The sequence below is a fragment of the Trachypithecus francoisi genome, unplaced genomic scaffold (assembly GCF_009764315.1).
Source record: "Trachypithecus francoisi isolate TF-2019V2 unplaced genomic scaffold, Tfra_2.0 Lachesis_group8, whole genome shotgun sequence".
In the NCBI taxonomy this organism is placed as follows: domain Eukaryota; kingdom Metazoa; phylum Chordata; class Mammalia; order Primates; family Cercopithecidae; genus Trachypithecus; species Trachypithecus francoisi.
The window spans coordinates 1,639,977-1,657,844 of record NW_022681473.1 but is presented as its reverse complement, the minus strand read 5'-3'; the positions used below and the strand labels follow the sequence as shown (position 1 = coordinate 1,657,844).

Here is a 17,868-nt window from a genome sequence, read left to right as displayed (position 1 = left end):
CCTCTGCCCTTTCCCTCCTGCCGCCACCCTGCACCCGCTTCTGCTCCCCTCTCCCTCCTTCAAGGCAGCCCCTGCTCTCGCCTTCCCTCTCCACATTTTTCCCTCCCTTTCTCTCATTTCTTTCTCATGCCTTCGCTATTTCTTTCTTTTCTCTGTTCACTTCTCCCCAGGTAGGGCTTGTTCTCATTGAGAGACCCTCACAGCCCCAGGCCCAGTGTTGCCCCCTCCCAGCATCCCTGGCCAGGCCTGGCGCCCAATCTCACCTCCACAGGCACCACCTCGGCTCTCACCAAGACCTCCCTAGTCCGTCACGGGCAGTAGCCAACCCTCACGGTCACGCTCACGCCTCCCGCGTCTCACTCAGCCCACTTGGAGCCTGGGGCTGGGGTTAGAGACCCTCACCCTTCTCTCCGATGGTCCCCACCCCATCCAAGGGCCACCCAAGGGCTTCTCTCCTACAAGCTCCCACCTGCAGCAGCTCCTGTCTGCCCTCCAGAGACCTCTGTGGTCAACCCCAGGCTACCAACCTCTGCCGAGCCACTCTGAGCCGGGTGCTCAGTCCCCGGGGCCATGCTCCCTCTGGGCTCAGGGTGCCTCCCCTTTACGGCTCCAGCAGGGGCATCTGGGGGTCGAGTGCCCAGGGCACCCTGGCTGCCGCTTGCTGGCCGCTCTGCCCAGCTCTGGTTCGCCGGCTGGGACTGAAGCCTGAACCGCAGTCCTCTGGGCTCCGGCCCTGACACCCTGCCCAGGGGGCTGGGCCACTCGGTCCCTGCACCCCTGTTGCTGGCTTGGCTGGGCTTCTGGGCAGGACGGGCTCTGTCCGAAGACGGACTTCCAGCCCTGCCAGGGCGGGGGCTACCCCACCCTCAGGATCTCGGGCCTGGATGGGCCCAAGGCAGCCACGCCCTTTTGGACACTGTGGTTGGAGGCCTGGCTTCCCCCAGCCCCCTCAGGGCCAGCCCAGCAGGCTGCCAGCCCATTCCTGCCCCACTGGCCACATCAGGAGCCCCAGAGGTCCCTGGACCAGGCTGCTCAGGGCGGGTCCCTGCCTGAGGGGTCTCAGAGCTCTGGGGAGAGCCAAGCACGGGGTGGCCGCCACGTCTGTGGGCAGATGTGTGCCTGGCACGAGGGAATGGAGGGGCTCACACCACTCAAAGAGCCGTGGCTGGGGTGGGCACAGGGCTCTGGGGACCTCAGTGCTTGATAAGGATGTCTGCCAGGCTGATCCCCAGGCCCCCTCTTCACTCCGGACCAGGCTACAAGGCACTCGCAGCCGGCCTGGTGCCCTCTCCCAAACCAGGACCCCACAGGTGGCAGGACCAGGCCAGTGGCTGAGTCCGGGTGACCTCTGGAGTTGAGTGGGCTGAGGTCCTCTTTAGGTCCCCTGACCATCCCTAACACTGGCCTGGCCCAAGCTGGCCCCGGAGAGCTCCGAGTTGACCAGGAGTAGGCAGGAGGCACAGGGCAGACTCCCAGGTGCCTGGAAGGGCAGACTTGACAGGGAGGCATTGGGGGGAGGTCAGCCCAGGGCCCGACCCTGCCCGCCAGAAGCCGCATGCTGGCAGAGGCTGGGAACAGCCAGACCTGGAGAAAATGGTATTGTGCGGCTACATGCAGAGCCCCTGGGCTCACACCAGGTGTAGACAAGGAGAATCGCCGGGGCAGGGGTGGGGGACAATGGGGCAGGGGAGGATGGGGCAGGGGGGACACGTTTTCCCACTGGCCCAGAGCACCGTTTTTAATGAAGGTAAACTGCATTGAATTTACTCCCTGGCGGCTGCTGGCACCTAGCATGGCCCTTCAGGGCTCATCACGGAGGACACAGCACCCTGACTGCAATGCCTCTCCCAGCCCTGCCCCCGGCATGGTGAGACACCTAGGGGATCCCCGTTGAAGGGATGGGGTGATGTGGGTGGAGGAGGGACCTGGGGACCTGGGCTTACCATGCCCTGCTGAGTGGCCTTGGGCAAGTCTCTTCACCCACAGCTTCTCTGAGCCTGGCTCCCTCCTTTATCCAACAGGGAGTGGGTAGGGGGCAGCCTGCCGGGCCTGGAGGGCTGAGACTGGGGAAGTTTGAGCTGTTGGAGACTGCAGAGAAGTGATCATGGCAGTGGTGGTGAGTGCAGCACTGTCCCGGGTGGCAGTGCGTGTGTGTGCATGTGTGTGTGCACTTGCGAGTGTGGGTGTGGTGGGTGGGTGGGTGCAGTGCAGTGGCCTCTGGGTCTGTGTCCTGGAGGGGGTGTGTGTCAGTGCACACGCGTGAGCCTTGCTTCATGTAGCTCACCATGATTGTCCCCCATAGCTGGACAAGGGACTCTTGCTGCCTTCTGCCAGGCCCCCGTCAGGGCGAGTTCCCAGGGAGTTCAAAGGGACGGGTCCTTATGCCACCATCCCACTGCCTGACTGCCTCTAATGAGGTCCCCTCCCCGCTGTGTCCTCCCCAGGTCCACAGGGACTGGCCCCGAGCCTGGGCCCACGTGACATCAGTGCCCCCCGAGTGCTGCTTGCTCACATGGGGCTGCAGTTTGTGCTGGGCCTGCTGGATGGGTGCTCATGGCCAAGACCCTGGTGACAAGGGGGTGAGCCCCTGCACAGACAGGCAGGGACTCTGCCGCTCCCCCGGGGGCTGTGCTTCCTTCTCTTGGGCCCATTTGTTAAGTAGCACTGGTGAGCCTGGGGGGTTGACCCCAGGCACTCCTCAAATCCCAGGCCACAGAGCTCCTGGGGGACGCAGCGTTCCCTGGGGAAACACATTCCCACTGGACAGGGAGGGGAGGTCTGACCAGCAGAGCCTGGAAGCCCGAGAGGAGGAGGCTCATGGGGGTCAGGGGTAGGGGGAGGCTGGGATGAGGTGTGCCCAGCCAGGGGCCCACTGCAGATCCTGGTGCTGGTCCTAAACTGGGGTGGCAGCCGGAGACCCTGTAGGTGAGGACCAGATCAGAGCTATCTCTCTGCGTCTGCATGGACTCAACAAGTGGGAGCTGGGGAAGAGGGGTGAGCCGGGCTGTCCTCAACTCCTCAGACCCTGCAGAGCCCACCCCCATGGGCATCCCTGGCTCTCTGCTCTCTCAGAGACTCAGCATGGAGTGCCTGGTCTGGGTGGGCAGTGGCAGGCTGACCGATCCAGCTCTGCCTCCTAGGAGCTCGAGGCCCGGCCAGCATGCTCTGTGCCATCAAAGGGAGTCAGGGCAGGACAGCCCTCCAGGTTAAGAAGCAGCAAGGGAGCCTTCAAGGGGGAGGCGGCGTTTCAACTTGGCTTAAAAACCTGAAAGGGTTGAGGAGGAGGAAGGGCCCTACAGGTGGCTCAGAGTGGCTGAAGATACAGAGGGATATCTCTGACTGCCCAGGCTGGGTCCTGAGGAGTCTTGGGCCCTTCAAACTCTGCTCTCCCACCTGACCTCATGAGGGGCCACACCACTCATTTACAGAGGAAGTAACAGGCGGGGAGAGGGCACCACACTGGCCCAATGCCTGCAGGTAGACAAGGCCTAGGTACCCTCCCTGGCCCTGAGGAGCCTCCCACTCAGGATTGGTGTGATGCGGCCAAGGCAGATGAGCTCAGCCCAAAGTCGTTTCATGATCTGTGAAGTGAGGGTGACAGGAGCGTGCCCAGGGTCCGAAGGACCCCACGGGAGTCTCCAGAAGCCACGCAGAGGATGGGCCCTTCATCCTGGGGGCTCAGAGTTGAGCAGAAGCGCTGGGGCTCCGGGAGAGGTGCGAGCGAGCGACAGTGCAGCCGGCAGTGCAGGTGGGACAGGGGAGGAGGATGCGTGGGCGGCTGCCAGGAGCCGGGAGGAGGAGAGGCCCCAAGCAGCCTCCATACTCACACGTGGACAGGCGGCCAGCCTGGCACCTTCTCCCTGCCCACTCCTGGGGCAGCAGAGCCCACTGAAGCTGGGGGAGGCCCAGTGGCCTCATGCCTGGGGGCCTGGCCCGGTGCATGTGGCAGCCCAGCACTGGCATCCTGCCCTGCCCTCCATGCCCAGCCGGGGCAGGAGGGACCTACCTCAAGAGGATATCCAGGCCCTGTCTGCTAGAGTTCCTCCTCAGAAGCTCAGGACTGCCCGTGCTGCAGCCTCTGCTCAGGCGGCGACCTGGCCTGACCCCAGCCCCAGGGATACAGCAGCATCCTCGAAGGCTCCTGTCCTGCTTGTCCTCCTCTCTGCTGTCCTCCTCCCGCACCCCCGCCCCCTATGCCTGGCTCTCCTTGGCTTTCCTGCCTCTCCCTGCCCCTCTCACTCCTGCACTTCCTTGGCGCTCTGCCCTGGCCCTCGGTCTCTCACTGGCTCTCACCCCTCCCCTGTCCCTTCTCTCTGTCTGGTGGTCTGCTCGTCCCTGTGACCCTCTGCCTGTGTGTCTTGGCCCCTCTGGTCCCTGGCACAGGAGTCTGTGGGCCGGCTCCCTGCGGGCAGGCTGGTCCCTGTGTCCCCATCCCTGCGGGTCTCCCTGACTGTGGGTCTCCCGTTCCCCTCTCCTACTTCAGGACGCCCAGCAGCTGCTTCCCTTTCGTTTCCCCCAGCCCCCTTCTCCTCCCGCCTCCATCTCTTCCACCTCCACCTCCTCCTCCTTCCGAGAAGAGTAAAAATGTCAGAGCGAAAACCTTCCCAGCCCAGCAGCGTGGGGGCTCAGCCAGATCTCTGTGGCCCGCTGATGGGCAGCGTGGCTGCCTCCTTTCCTCCCTCCCTCCCTTCCTCTTTCCTTTCCTCCCTCCGCCTCTCCCCTCGGGCCACCTTGGCAGCCGCTGCCCGCCTCTCGGTCTCCCCTAGCCCTCCGTGGTGCCCGTGCCCAGGCACAGGGGCCTATTCTGCCCATCGCCGCCTCCCACCTCAGAGTGCCTTATGCCCTCTGCCAGGCCCTGCCCAGGCCCTCCTCTGTTCTTCTTCTTCGACAGCCATTCTGGTCCAGCCCCCGCTCAACCTGCCACCTCCCTCACCATCACCGCAGGCCTGGACCCTTCGCTGGTTCCTCTTTGTCCCGTCCCCTCCTTCCCCGTCTCACACTCAGCCCCTCTCTCCTCTCTCCTTTCCCTCTGGTGTCTCTGTCCCTATCTCTGTCTCCCTCCCTCCTTCCCTCCCCCCTCCCTTCCCCTCCCCTCCCTTCCTCTCCCCTCCTCCCCTCTCCCCCGCTCCTGGTTCTCCACTTTCCCTTTGTTCATTCCCGGCCTCTGCTCTCCTTGTCACCTCTGGAGAAGGCTTGACACCCCAGGAACCCTCTCTGGTCCCCAAATGGGGAGGCTGCTGCCTTTCCTGGTGCCCCCCTAACCGACTAGACTGTAGAGATGCCCCGAGAAGCAGAGATGCCACCAACGTGGCATCTTCAGTTTGGTATTGGGACACCATGGTCCCAAGAGGTGGCCAGTGGGCACAAAGTCGCCCTGGTGCCCTCGCCAGCCAGGCCCCCCTTGCCCCCGTCCTCTGGCCCTGGCCCAGGGAGGAGCAGCCCAGCCCTCTGTTCCTCTGGTTGGGCTTGGCTACTGTGACTCACTGGAGAACATTCGGGGCTAGTGGCCGGGCGAGGGGAGGGACGGGTGGCCCGGAGAGGGGAGGGACAGGACTCGTGTTCAGGGCTCACCGAGGGTCAGCTCCACGACGGCAGTCTCACATCCGGCAGCTTGCCCAGCTCGCTGGCACTCAAAACCACCACTGTACCCATGTCCAGGATGGAGAAACCAAGGTCTAGCCAGCAGCACTGGCCTCCAAGGTCACAGAGCCAGGGCCTGGCACAGCCAGAACCAGAGCCGGGTCTGCCGGCCGCTGGCCACCAGGTTACTGTCCCGGGCCACCTTCTGTGCATGCGTAGCCACCCGCCCATGCCACTCCCTGTCCCCATATCCACGGAGAGCAGCCCCCTCTTGTTTCCCCAGCTATCGTGACTAGCCGGGCCAGGCAGTTGGGGCTGCGTAGCACCTTGGGAACACTGAGGGAAGCAAGGGTGAGGCTGTGAACAGATGGGCGAGCGGGTGAATCACTGCTGAGGGCAGCGCGCCCGGGGGTGGCGGCGACAGTCGGAAAATTCCACATGGGTCCATAGCTCGGGCTGTGGTGACTCAGGTGGTGGGCTAGGCCATGGAGACTGCGGGGGTCAGGAAGTCCGTCCCCACTCCCTACGCACGCACCAGGATAGGTCTCGGCCAGGCCTGGAGAGAGGAGCCCACAGCATCTCCCCTCTCCCGGCACAACCCAGGAGGAGCAGGGACTGGACACTAGAGACCACGGTGTTGGCCCCACATCCCCAGCATCCACAGAGCTGCAGAGACCACAGGATTCTGGAGTAAGCAAGAGGGATGGTGGCCAGGGTTGGACCTCAGGTTGGACAAACATTTAGTGAGATCACCCAGGGGAGGGGAGATCACCCAGGGGAGGCCAGATTACCTTGGGGAGGAAAGGTCACCCTGGGAAGGTGAGATCACCTGGGAGAGGTGAGATCACCCAGGGGAGGGGAGGTCACCAAGAGAAGTCTATATCACCCAGCGAAGGCAAGATTACCTAGGGGAGGTGAGGTCACCCAGGGGAGGTGAGATCACTCAGGGGAGGGGAGATCACCCAGGGGTGGTGAGATCACCCAGGGGAGGCAAGATTACCTAGGGGAGGTGAGGTCACCCAGGGGAGGTGAGATCACCCAGGGGAGGGGAGATCACTCAGGGGAGGGGAGATCACCCAGGGGAGGAGAGATCACCCAGGGGTGGTGAGATCACCCAGGGGAGGCAAGATTACCTAGGGGAGGTGAGGTCACCCAGAGGAGGGGAGATCACTCAGGGGAGGGGAGATCACCCAGGGGAGGCCAGATTACCTGGGGAGGTGAGGTCACCCAGGGAAGGAGAGATCACCCAGGGGAGGTGAGATCACCCAGGGGAGGTGAGATCACCCAGGGGAGGAGAGATCACCCAGGGGTGGTGAGATCACCCAGGGGAGGCAAGATTACCTAGGGGTGGTGAGATCACCCAGGGGAGGTGAGGTCACCCAGGGGAGGGGAGATCACTCAGGGGAGGGGAGATCACCCAGGGGAGGCCAGATTACCTTGGGGAGGTGAGGTCACCCAGGGAAGGAGAGATCACCCAGGGGAGGTGAGATCACCCAGGGGAGGTGAGATCACTCAGGGGAGAGGAGATCACCCAGGGAAAGTTAAATCACTCGGGGGAGGTGGGATTACCCGGGGTAGGTGAGATCACACAGAGAAAGTGAGATCACCCACGGGAGGTGAGATTACCTGGGGTGGGGGCGCCGTGAGCTTGTGCTTCATTTGTACCTCAACCTGCCTGTTTCCTCCTTGCCTCCTGTTTTGACTTCTGGAGGGAGTCCCGGCCACAGAGAGCCAGGAATGAAATGTGGCCAGGGCATATTTGAGTTCAGAAGAAGGAAGAATATTCCCACAGGGAAAAGAGCTACCTTGGAATGGCAGGACTTTCCTGTCACTAGAGAATGAGCATCTGTCAGAAATGCTGATGGATGGAAAGTGACAAGAACAGATATTTCCATGTAGTGGCCAAGACTCAAGGTTTTACAACTAGGGCATGTCCTGTGAGGGACAATATGGGAGAGTATTTGATGTCAACTCCACTGTTATGTGTGTGCTCATCCATCCACCCACTCATCCATCCATCTCTCTGTCCGTCTCTCCATTCATCTATCAGTTAATCCATCCATTTTACCCATCCACCCACCCATCTATTCATCCATCCATTTATCCACTCATCCATCCATCCGTCCATCCATCCACCCATCCATTCATCCATCCATCCACTCATCAATCCATCCATCTATCCATCCATCCATCCATTCACTCATCCATCTATCCACCTATCCATCCATCCATTTACCCATCCATCCATCCATCAATCCATCCATCCATCCATCCATTCATCCATCCATCCATCCATTCACTCATCCATCTAGCCACCTATCCATCCATTCATTTATCCATCCATCCATCCATCCATCCATCATCCATCTATCATCCATCCATTCACTCATCCATCTATCCACCTAGCCATCCATCCATTTACCCATCCATTCATCCGTCCATCCAACCACTCATCTATTTATCTATCCATTATTCATCCATCCATCCATTCACCCATCCATTCACCCATCCATCCTTCTATATGAATGCCTGTCTTTTCATGTGTCATTTATCAATCATCAATTTCCAATGTAACTGTTCATCCAATTATCTATATAAACATAATATATCCTTCTATTTAACCCATTCAGGCATCTATCCATATAACCGTGTCCACCCCCTCTATACATCTATTCATTGAACAAGTATCTGACATCCATCCATCGATCCTTCCATTCATTTACCTAAATGTCTTAGTACATAGAAAACACTTCACAGATGCATTCAGTAAGCCATCCATTTAGCCATCCATCCACTTATCTAAATGTCTAAATATGTAGAAAACACTTAGAAGCATTTAGCAAGCCATCTATCCATTTGAACTTAACCACTCATTACATGCTAATTACTATTATCTACATGTTCACTCATCCGTTTGTATGTCCATTTGTCCAGCCAGCCAAACAGTGAGCTATTTATCCTTCTTTAATGTATCTTTCTATATCCAAATGTTCTTCTTTTCTTATTTTCATTTATCTGTCCAAATATTCTATTTACCCATACCATCCATACATCCATTCATACATCTTTCTGACTATCCATCCATATGCCCATCTATCTTCTCACCTAGCGAGTCCCATTTCCAATTATACACACACATGTGTGTTTACCCTTCTGTACACGTGTGCCCATCAGTTTGTCTATTAAGTCATCTAAATGATTTAACACTTACAACAGTTACTGGAACATAGTCTGCCCATAATCAATGTTACTTATTATTTTCCACTCACCTATTCACTCAACCAACCAAACATCTATCCATTAATTTCTCCATTTACAAATTTGTATATGAGTCCATCTATCCATATATTTATCCATCCATCCATCCGGCAGGCCGGCCGGCCATCCGTCTGTCTGTCGGTCTGTCCATCCATCCATCCATCCATCTCTCCATCCTTCCATATATTTATTCAATAAATTTGTACTGAACTCAGACACTTTGAAGGTGCTGGGAATTCAGCACTAACAAAGTCCCTACTCTCAGTGAGGATCATGCTTCATTTGGAACAAACAAATAAATAAATAAATAAAGGTCAGATGATGGAAAATATAACAGAAAATATAAATCAGGGTAAAGACATATGGAGTTCTGGGGGGATTGATATTTTATGTGTGATAGCCTCATGGAAATAAGTAATTATTTCCTTGGATTTTTATATATGAAAGCCTCATGGAAAGAAGTAATTCTTTTCTTATTTAAAAAGAGATGAGAGAAATGGGAGGACATGTTCCAGGAAGACAGTGCAAAATTACTGATTTAGTAGTGTCTGCTCACACATCTGTCTTTCTAATCGTTCACCTAGCACGGATTCAGTTGTCTATTGATTCATTATCTATCCATTTATCTTTCTACTCATCTCTTGTTATATCCGCCCATATATCCATCTATTCATCTATCTATTACCCATATCCATCCATATGTTTACCTCTCCTGACATCCTTCTATTAATCTTTCCAATCATTTATACGTCCATATTCCAGCCATCCACTCATCCACCCATCCATACTTCCATCTCATGCGTCCTTCCATCAGTACATTCATTCATTCATCCATCTATACACCCATTCATCCATCATCCATTCATCCATACATCCACTTCTCTTTTGTTTTGGCATATCTGCTCGCTTAGCTATTGGGCTGATGATCAGCCGATATACACAGGTACAACACAGTTGAATGTATGAATATAATCAGCACCCATTCTCATAGATTAATATTTGTACCACATGCTTTGTTAAATATTCTAAAACTCACATCTGCATTTATCTATCCACCCATCCATTTGTCCTTTCCTCCAAACACCCATATATACATACATATGTTCTTCTATCCATCAATCTATTTTCGTTCATCTGCTCATTTGTTCATCCATTAATCAATTACTAAATAATTCTTTCTTTTTATTTATACATGAGTTATATTCTATTTGTACATGAGTCCATCCACCCATTCATCCATCCACCCCCATCCATCTGCCCATCCATTCATTCACCTGTCCATCTATCCACGCACCTATCCATCCACTCATCCCTCTATCCATCCACCCATCCATCCATCCATCCATCCATCCATCCATCCTTCGATTATCCATCCATCCATCATTCAATTATCTATCCATCCATCCATCCATCAACCCATCCATTCATCCATCCACCCATGGATCCATCCATCCATCATTCAATTATCCATCCATCAATTCATCCATCCATCCATCCATCCATCCATTTGTTCCTACTTCCTATCACTCTTCATTCATCTTTCCATTCGTTCATACTGTTCTCCATAATTGATTCTTTTCTAATCTTTATTTTTCCTTTCTTACGTGACTAAGACATGGTTCATAAGCTCATGGCCCAAGAATAAAGCAGACCACCATGGCCCAGGAGGCTGAGCACCTTGATAGAGCCTAAGCAGGGGCTACAGAGGTAGGGATCTGTCTTCTTATTGACACACTCTCATCATCCCTGACATATACTTGCAAATATGTGTTCACAGAGCAGCATCCCAGTGCAAGGTGCTTTGAACAAGCCGATGGGGACAGGGGAAGATGGGGTGGTGGCCTCAGTGGCTCCCGAGTGATCCCTGGTAGATAAATGTCTCTGATTTAAAGAGGAGGTAGCCTCCAAATGCTTGGAGCATGCATCTGTTCAGTGTGGCCCTCTGTCCAAGCAAGCACTGCTGACAATAGGAGAATGGGCCAGAGCCATGGGTAGGGTCCAGGGTGGTGGGTGGTGGGTGGTGGGTAGTGGGTGCTGGGAGCTGGGCGCTGGGGCTAGGTGGTGAATGTTGGGTGCTGGGTGGTGGTGATGAAGCTCAGATGTTGGTTGGGACTGAGTCTAGGAGAAAGGCTAAAGGATTGTTTCTAGATTCATCTGGAATGAATTGGCTAGATCCTTCTATCCCAAGTCCCATTGCTTTTCTGAGGACAGGTACCCTGGAGAAGAGGAGGAGTCAGCCTTGCCTCAGAAACCAAACTGTCAAAAGTGTAATTTCCACCCAGGAAGGAGGAGCACAGGCACCTCTGAGATGAGGGGGACGTGCTCTTCTCTGGAGCAGAAAGGAGCAATAGGTGAGGTCCCACCTGCCAGGGGTGGAGCAGGGCAGTGACCCATGTGCAACTTTGAACCCTCATCTGCAGCCCATGAGCAGCTGGAGATCGGGGGCTCTGGGAAGGGCACTGGGTATAGAACCCACCCCCTGCCCCAGTGGACAGGGCCTCCTGGACACCTCAGCCACTCTCCCTAAGCGTGTGGAGTGTGTAGAGGCCCCTGCATCTGCTCCCCTGCTCCCGGGGAAACTAGGAACCCAAGAGGGATGCTAGAACCCTTCATGCTGTTGAATGCCCTGCACAGAGCAGCCCTGCTCTAGGCTCCATGGTCAGGGGCCAGAGTGCCTGCCCCCTCCTGCCGGGGTATGCAGGTGACTCAAAGGCCCTCTCTGCCACAAACTCCCTTCCCTGACAACACACAAGCAGCTTGGAGGCAGTTAGCAGACGGAGTGTGGATAGGACTTGCCTGGCCCCAAGAAAGGGCCAGGGGCTTTCTTCCCTCCACCCCTGCTCAGCATCTCCCTCCTCCCTTATCTGCCTGTGTCTGGCACTGGCGGGGCTGTGCTGGGTGGTACATGACTAGGAGGTCTGACTTTCTCAACCGCCTAATTTCCTATCAACCCCACCCCCATGCAGCCCCTCGAACCTCTTTCCAGGTCCCTAGATGTTGGGGACGGGGTGGGGGCTGGGCTGGCTGGAGACAGTCTAACCCTGGGGAAGGCACCCTGCTGGGCTGCCCTCTGGCCGAGCCCCTCCAACCCGCTCGCCTCCCTCTCTTCTAAGTATCAATACATCCTTGTCCACAGCCAGGGCCTGGTTCTATCTGCCTCAGCGCATGTGGAAAGCCCTCTCCGATTGCCTTGTGGTCCTGGGTTGCCATCTCCCGGAAGGTCTTTAGTGGCCCCCAAAAAGATGCAGAGGACTGGGATTTGGGCGGGGTTGGGCTAGAGGGAAGTGGAGGATCTTGTTGGTGCAGCAGCGCCCAGTCCCAGTTCTGCTTTTCCAGGAGGTCCCTTTGGTTGCATGCTGAGCTTTGGCCATGAGCAGTGCTCAGGCGCTCTCAGGAGCCTTTGAGTCCAGTGGCTGGTGAGTGGTGTGAGGTCAGAGAGTCCCCGGGAAGGGCAGCCCAGTCCTGCTCCCTGCTGGTGCCCACAGGTCTTGTGGGCCCTCAGCACCCGAACCCCACGGGGGCAAGGACTCTGGCCCCTCCCCAGGCAGGGAGCAGCCCTTGGACAACGCACTTGGCCCCTGTGAGCCTCGGTTTCCATCTGTGACATGGGAAGCTCCAAGGACCTGCCTCACAGCTCTGGGGGATGAAACAAGAGGCTTGGTTTAAAAAGCATGGCAAAAGTGGGGCACGGTGGCTCATGCTTGTAATCTCAGGACTTTGGGAGGCTGAGGTGGGTGGATCACCTGAGGTCAGGAGTTCGAGACCAGCCTGGCCAACATGGTGAAACCCTTGTCTCTACTAAAAATACAAAAATTAGTGGGGGCCAGTGGCAGGTGCCTGTAATCCCAGCTACTCGGGAGGCTGAGGTGGGAGAATTGCTTGAACCTGGGAGGCGGAGTTTCCAGTGAGCCTAGGTGGTGCCACTGCACTCCAGCCTGGGCAACACAGCGAGACTCTGTCTCAAATAAATAAATAAATAAATAAATAAATAAATAAACAAATAACTTGGCAAAGACTGGCATGGAGCAAGTGTTTGGTCTGAGTAGCTACATTCTGAGCGTGCAGATGGGGAAACTGAGGCCTCAGAGGGGTAGGGCCTACTCATCCAGAAAGCACTCCTAGGCCTATAGCAGCTCATGCAAGACCAGCCCTGGGGCCTTGCAGCCCGTCCCCCTCCTTCTCCCCCAGCAGTGGGATCTCAGGGGCTGGGACTGCAAGGCAGAGCTCACACCCCCACCCTTCACCAGCCTGAGGACTCAGAGCGGGAGACCACTTGGCTGTTTCCACTGCCAACACCCTCCTCTTCTCTAGGGCTCACCCATCCATCTGGCACCTTCTCAGGGAACTGAGCAGGCTGGCCTGCAGGGTAGTGGAGGGGAGGCCCACCATCCTGCCACCCCAAGGTGCCACCTGCCAGGGCCTGTCCCAGCTGGACCACCTGGCCCCCAGACCCTCCTGGCACTGCCCTTCTGTGGCTACAGGATTGTTTTAGGAGACACAAGGGAACCAGGAAGGGGGCGGGGGAAGGAAGGATTCTGGCTTCCAGAATCAGCGGGGGTGGGGCCTGTGATGCTCCCATTTGTGCACACAGCCCAGCTGGGTGTCAGCGGACAACAGCGCCTGCCAGCCCAAGAGGAAGAAGACATCCTTCTGCTTCCCTGGGAAACTTCCAGGTGCCTGAGACCCCTTGCCCAGGGCAGGAGGAAGGGGACCTCCCCAGGGATCCCGGGTCCAGACATCAGGTCTTGACCACAGGAAGGTGTAGGGAGGGAGCCCCAGGGCTTAGACCTCAATGCCAACCTCCCTCAGCAGCCCCTGTGGGGCCAAGCCTGGGGCTGAGGTGGCTTCCCCAACTGTCCCCAGCTCTGCCTTCTTTCCTGAGCAGCCATAGGCACTGCTGGGGGCTCTCGGGGCTGCCTGCCCCAGCTTGGAGCATTGTGCATCCTCCGGGTGGTGCCCGGCCCTTACTCGGAGGGAAGGTGGGCGGGAGGGCTGCCCAAGGGCCTGGCTGCCTGGGGGGTTCCATCCCGTGTGCTCCTGCTGCTCAGATGAAGGCTTCCCAGGGGCTGCCTGGGGCCTCCAGGTGGGTTCAGCCCCTTCCTCCTGCAGAATCTGGAGCTCTGAGGCTCTCCAGGGACAGAAGTTCAGCGAGGCCCCTCAGGTCGTCCCTCCCCTTCCCAACTCAGCTCAGCACATGGAGAAGTGAGGGAGGCTCTGATGGGCCAGGTGGGGCTGCAGGACTGGAGCTGTCCATGGCAAGTCCTGCCAGAGCCCTGGGCAGCAGCCTCCCACCGCGGGCTGGGCAAGCCTTTGAAGGTCTGCAGAGGGGCAAGGTGATTGGATGATGCTAGGAGGGGCACGTGCCAGGGCTCTGACACCTTCCAAAACTGGGAAGAGCTGGGAAAGCTGGTGGGATGGGAAGTGAGTTCAACCAGGCCAGGAGGGCCTGGCGTGGCCACCCAGTGGCATGGTCTTTGTCTGTAGCTGGTGAATGGTTCTTTGCGTGGGAGACACGGCCTGGTCATGCATGGGGAACAGACTGGGGGCAGGGTCATCCTGGTGGGGGCCTAAGTTGCACAGGGGCAGACTGAGAGAGCCGCCAGGGAGCCTGTGGGATGGCATGCGGGCAGGCAGACTTGCCTTCTAGGTGTGGGCATGGGATGGGAGCCCCAGGGCAGCTGGGCCAAGGACAGGCACGGCACTGCAGCCACGTAAGCAGTGTGACCCCAGGGAGGGTGCACCCCTGCAGAGTTGGGTTCCAACATTTGGATATGTCGAACCCAAGGTCTGGAGGGTGTCCTGACCCTCCCTGCTGTGGGCCGGGACTGCCTCGTCCTCGTCGCCTCAAAGCCCTCAAGGCTGGGTAGGTTCTCAGTGTGGGGAGTCTTGCTCCTGGGGGCTGTGGAGGGCAGGCGTCCCCCCAGCGTCACCAGAGAGTCCCCTCAGAGCCACAAGGGAGCTCTGTGAAATCCTCGTCCCTGCCCCCAAGGGACAAGGACAAGCTAGTGACTGTCAACTGGACAGCCAGGCGAGACAGGAGTGCCCCCGAGTGGAGGAACCGCAGTCCAGCCTGGCTGGCAGCCGAAATGGAGCCTGGACCCCGCCCAGGGTCAGGGGACCTGCTCTGGCCTGAGGCCCGGTGGGAGAGGACAGTCCTGTCCTGGGGGCATCTGAAAGGCCACATCATGGAGGGGTGGTTCTGAAGAATTTGGCCCCATCCCGGGCAGTCTGAGGGGAGGGGCCACATCATGGGACAGTCTGAGGGGCTGGACCCACTTGTCCGGCTGGAGGGGCTTGGCCTGCCCTGGGCCTCGTGTGGCAGGCATGTCCTGAGACCGTCACAGCCTGGCGTCCCTGGTGCCCTGTGAGATGCGTGGGGGGTTGTCTCATCTGCTTTTCTCCAGCCTCAGCCGAACCCACCCAGCCTGGGCCTTCCTGGGGACTCCCGCGGGGGGCCTCCCAGGCCACACATCCCTGTCTGGGTGCAGGGGACTTCTGTCCCGTCCTAGACAGGAAAATCCCCGGTTCCCTTAATCACCTTTTGAAATGAGAAGCCTACCCCGCACGGGCTCTCAGTTTCATTCTGAAAGGTCAGGTTTGGCTCCCCACCCCATGCAGTTTGGAGGGGCAGGGGCTGTCTAAGGAGGGAGTCCAGGCTCTGCAGAGCTCAGGAGAACCATCGTTCTCCAGCTGGAGCTCCTGACAGCGCCGGCACAGGTGCAGCCCTGGCCTCCCGGGATCTGCACCAAGATGCCCCGGGATCATCTGTGCCTTGGCCATGGCCGCCCAACCCCCTACCCTGCCCGGCCCCGGGGATCAAGGCATTTGAGACAGCTGGGAGGGGGTGGCCAAGGATGAGGCCAAGGAGGAAGGCGGGGGTGCCCTAGCCCAGAGGCTCAAGTCCTGCCCTTCTATGGGCAGGAGGTGACCAGGAGCAGCACCTCGTCCAGGGCTGGGGGCGGAGCTGACAGAGGGGCCGTTTTGGAGCCGACACAGCTGTTGTGCACCCAGCAGCCTGTCTCCCTGTGCACGGCCTGGGCAGGGCATCCTCCCACTTCTCCCTGGGGACAGGCACGGACATCCCGACCCAGCCCCCAGCCAGCCGCGGCCTCTGCTTAGCCTCCACTCCACTCACGGCACGCGGCGTCCCTTCAGCAGCCCCCACACCTGTGCCCCAGTGGGATTTGGCAGCAAGAAGTCCAAGATGCAGACCCTTCACACACACCAGGCCCACGGCAATGTGACAGCTACCAAGGACACAGACACAGGACAGTGACTGCAACTGCCAACACAGCACAGGAGCTGGGGCCAGGACCCACTTTGCAGGAAGGCAGGGAGGTGGTCCTGCACCACCCTGGGTCGATTAGACAGGGACCCTCTGCCGTCAGCACCCAGGCAGAGCCTGGTAGCAGCCCTGGCTGCAGTTTTGGGGTGTGTGAGCGTCATCCTGGGCCTCCTCTCAGGTCCATCCTGTGTGGCTTCGGGTGTCATGCCCATTCTGTGACCTGGGCCCCAGCACCTTCCCTTCCGCACACCAAGCCACAGCCCCCGCTAGCCTGCTCCTAGGCTGGCCTCTATCCCTAGCACGGGCCATCCCTTGGCCATTAGCATGTTGCCCCTCTGCCCCTCAAAGCCCTGCCTGTCCCCGCACCCCACACCCTGAGCCCTCCCATCTCTTCTGGGACCTGCACCGGGGGCAACTCAGGTTCCCCTGGTGAGGCTTAGCTTCGATGCCTGGATGTCTGCTGGCCGGCAGCTCCTCCCTGCCAGGGAGCCCAGTTACCAGGCCCCTAGCCCTCTCCACCCACCCCAGCACAGGGCTGGATGCCCATTGGTACCACAGAGTACAGCTGCCCACTAGGAGGCCTTTGGCTGTGGGGTTTTTCTGCCCAGCTCTGGCCTTAGTAGTCCCACACACAACCTCTGCCATGCCCCCTCATGTCCCCATCCCAACCAACACACGGTGGCCAGCACCCAGCACAGGCACCTGTCAGAATCCTGGGCCTTGTCCTTTACAGCAAGTCAGGGGCAGCTCTGGGTGTCCTGCCTTGAGGCCTGCTGGACCCCAAGCTTGGCGGCCTCCAGACCCTCAAGGCAGGATAACCCCTCTCAGATTGTCCTGTGGGCAGGTGGCTGGGCCCTGGCCAGTTCCACCCCTCACAGAGCAGCTGCTCCCCAGCCCCCACCTCGTCTCTTCCCAAGCTAACAGGGCCCACAGTCCCCAGCTCCTCCCCAGCAGTCCAGGCCACGTCTTGGGGTCTCCCCGCTTCAGGCATCCACCATGGGCTTAGGATCCCACGCGCCTCCCCCAGTGAGTTCAGGGCACAGAGGCAGGCAGAAGAGGCCTCCACCCTTGTTATGAGACGGGGGTCCCGGCAAGACTTCCTGACACCTGTCTGTGGGTCCCCAGTTTCCCCATTGGACATCCACGTTCTCTCATTGAGGAGCCCAGATTCCCCATCAAGCACCCCAGTTCTCCACCATCCATGCAGCTCAAGGACTATGTACCCGTGGACACAGCACAGGGCGCTGGGTGTCGCCACAGACCCTTACCCCAGCAACTCTTCCCGCTCCTCGGCGCCTGGGTCACTCGAAGCCTCCGCCATCGGCCTGTAGTCTGGACCCCACAGGGTGCTGGCTGATTCCTGGAGTGGGTGTACGTGCTGTGGCTTTCAGCGCTTTCTGGGGCGGCCTCGGAGCCCCCACCCCCCGCTAGGTTTCACTTCCCCCTTCCGGCTGCAGGTTGAGGTTTGGAACCTATCTTGGCTTGGGTCAGGGTGTTGTTTTTTAATCTGTTGCTACAAGAGGAGAGGAAGAAAAAAAAAACAAAAACCCAAACCACCTCTCAGGAAGCGTTAAGCAAGTTACAGGGGCCTGGGGGACAGAGACGGGGTGCAAGGGCTGAGATGGCCTCAGGCAGCTCGTCAAGGCTGGGAGGGGCAGGGCATGCTGCCCGTGGTCCTCGCTAGTAGCTCTGGCTGCCAGGTTCACCTGTGAGTGGCTGGTTCTCCTGCAGCATCAGGGACAAGC

The 17,868-nt window shown here is 58.1% G+C and overlaps 1 protein-coding gene across 3 annotated transcripts in view; it reads right to left on the bottom strand.

Annotated features, from left to right (window-relative positions):
- The window catches only part of LSP1 (lymphocyte specific protein 1), a 39,894-nt gene extending 22,270 nt beyond the window's left edge, over positions 1-17,624 (bottom strand). The window contains exon 1 of one of the 3 annotated variants that reach the window (XM_033206313.1): positions 17,392-17,624. In XM_033206313.1, the coding sequence (XP_033062204.1) occupies positions 17,392-17,444 (53 nt within the window). In that variant the 5' untranslated portion in view covers positions 17,445-17,624. Of the gene's footprint in view, positions 1-527; positions 878-17,391 lie in introns of those variants that run through there. The other 2 variants (XM_033206314.1, XM_033206316.1) reach the window with 2 other exon arrangements.
- Between the last annotated feature and the right edge of the window lie 244 nt (positions 17,625-17,868).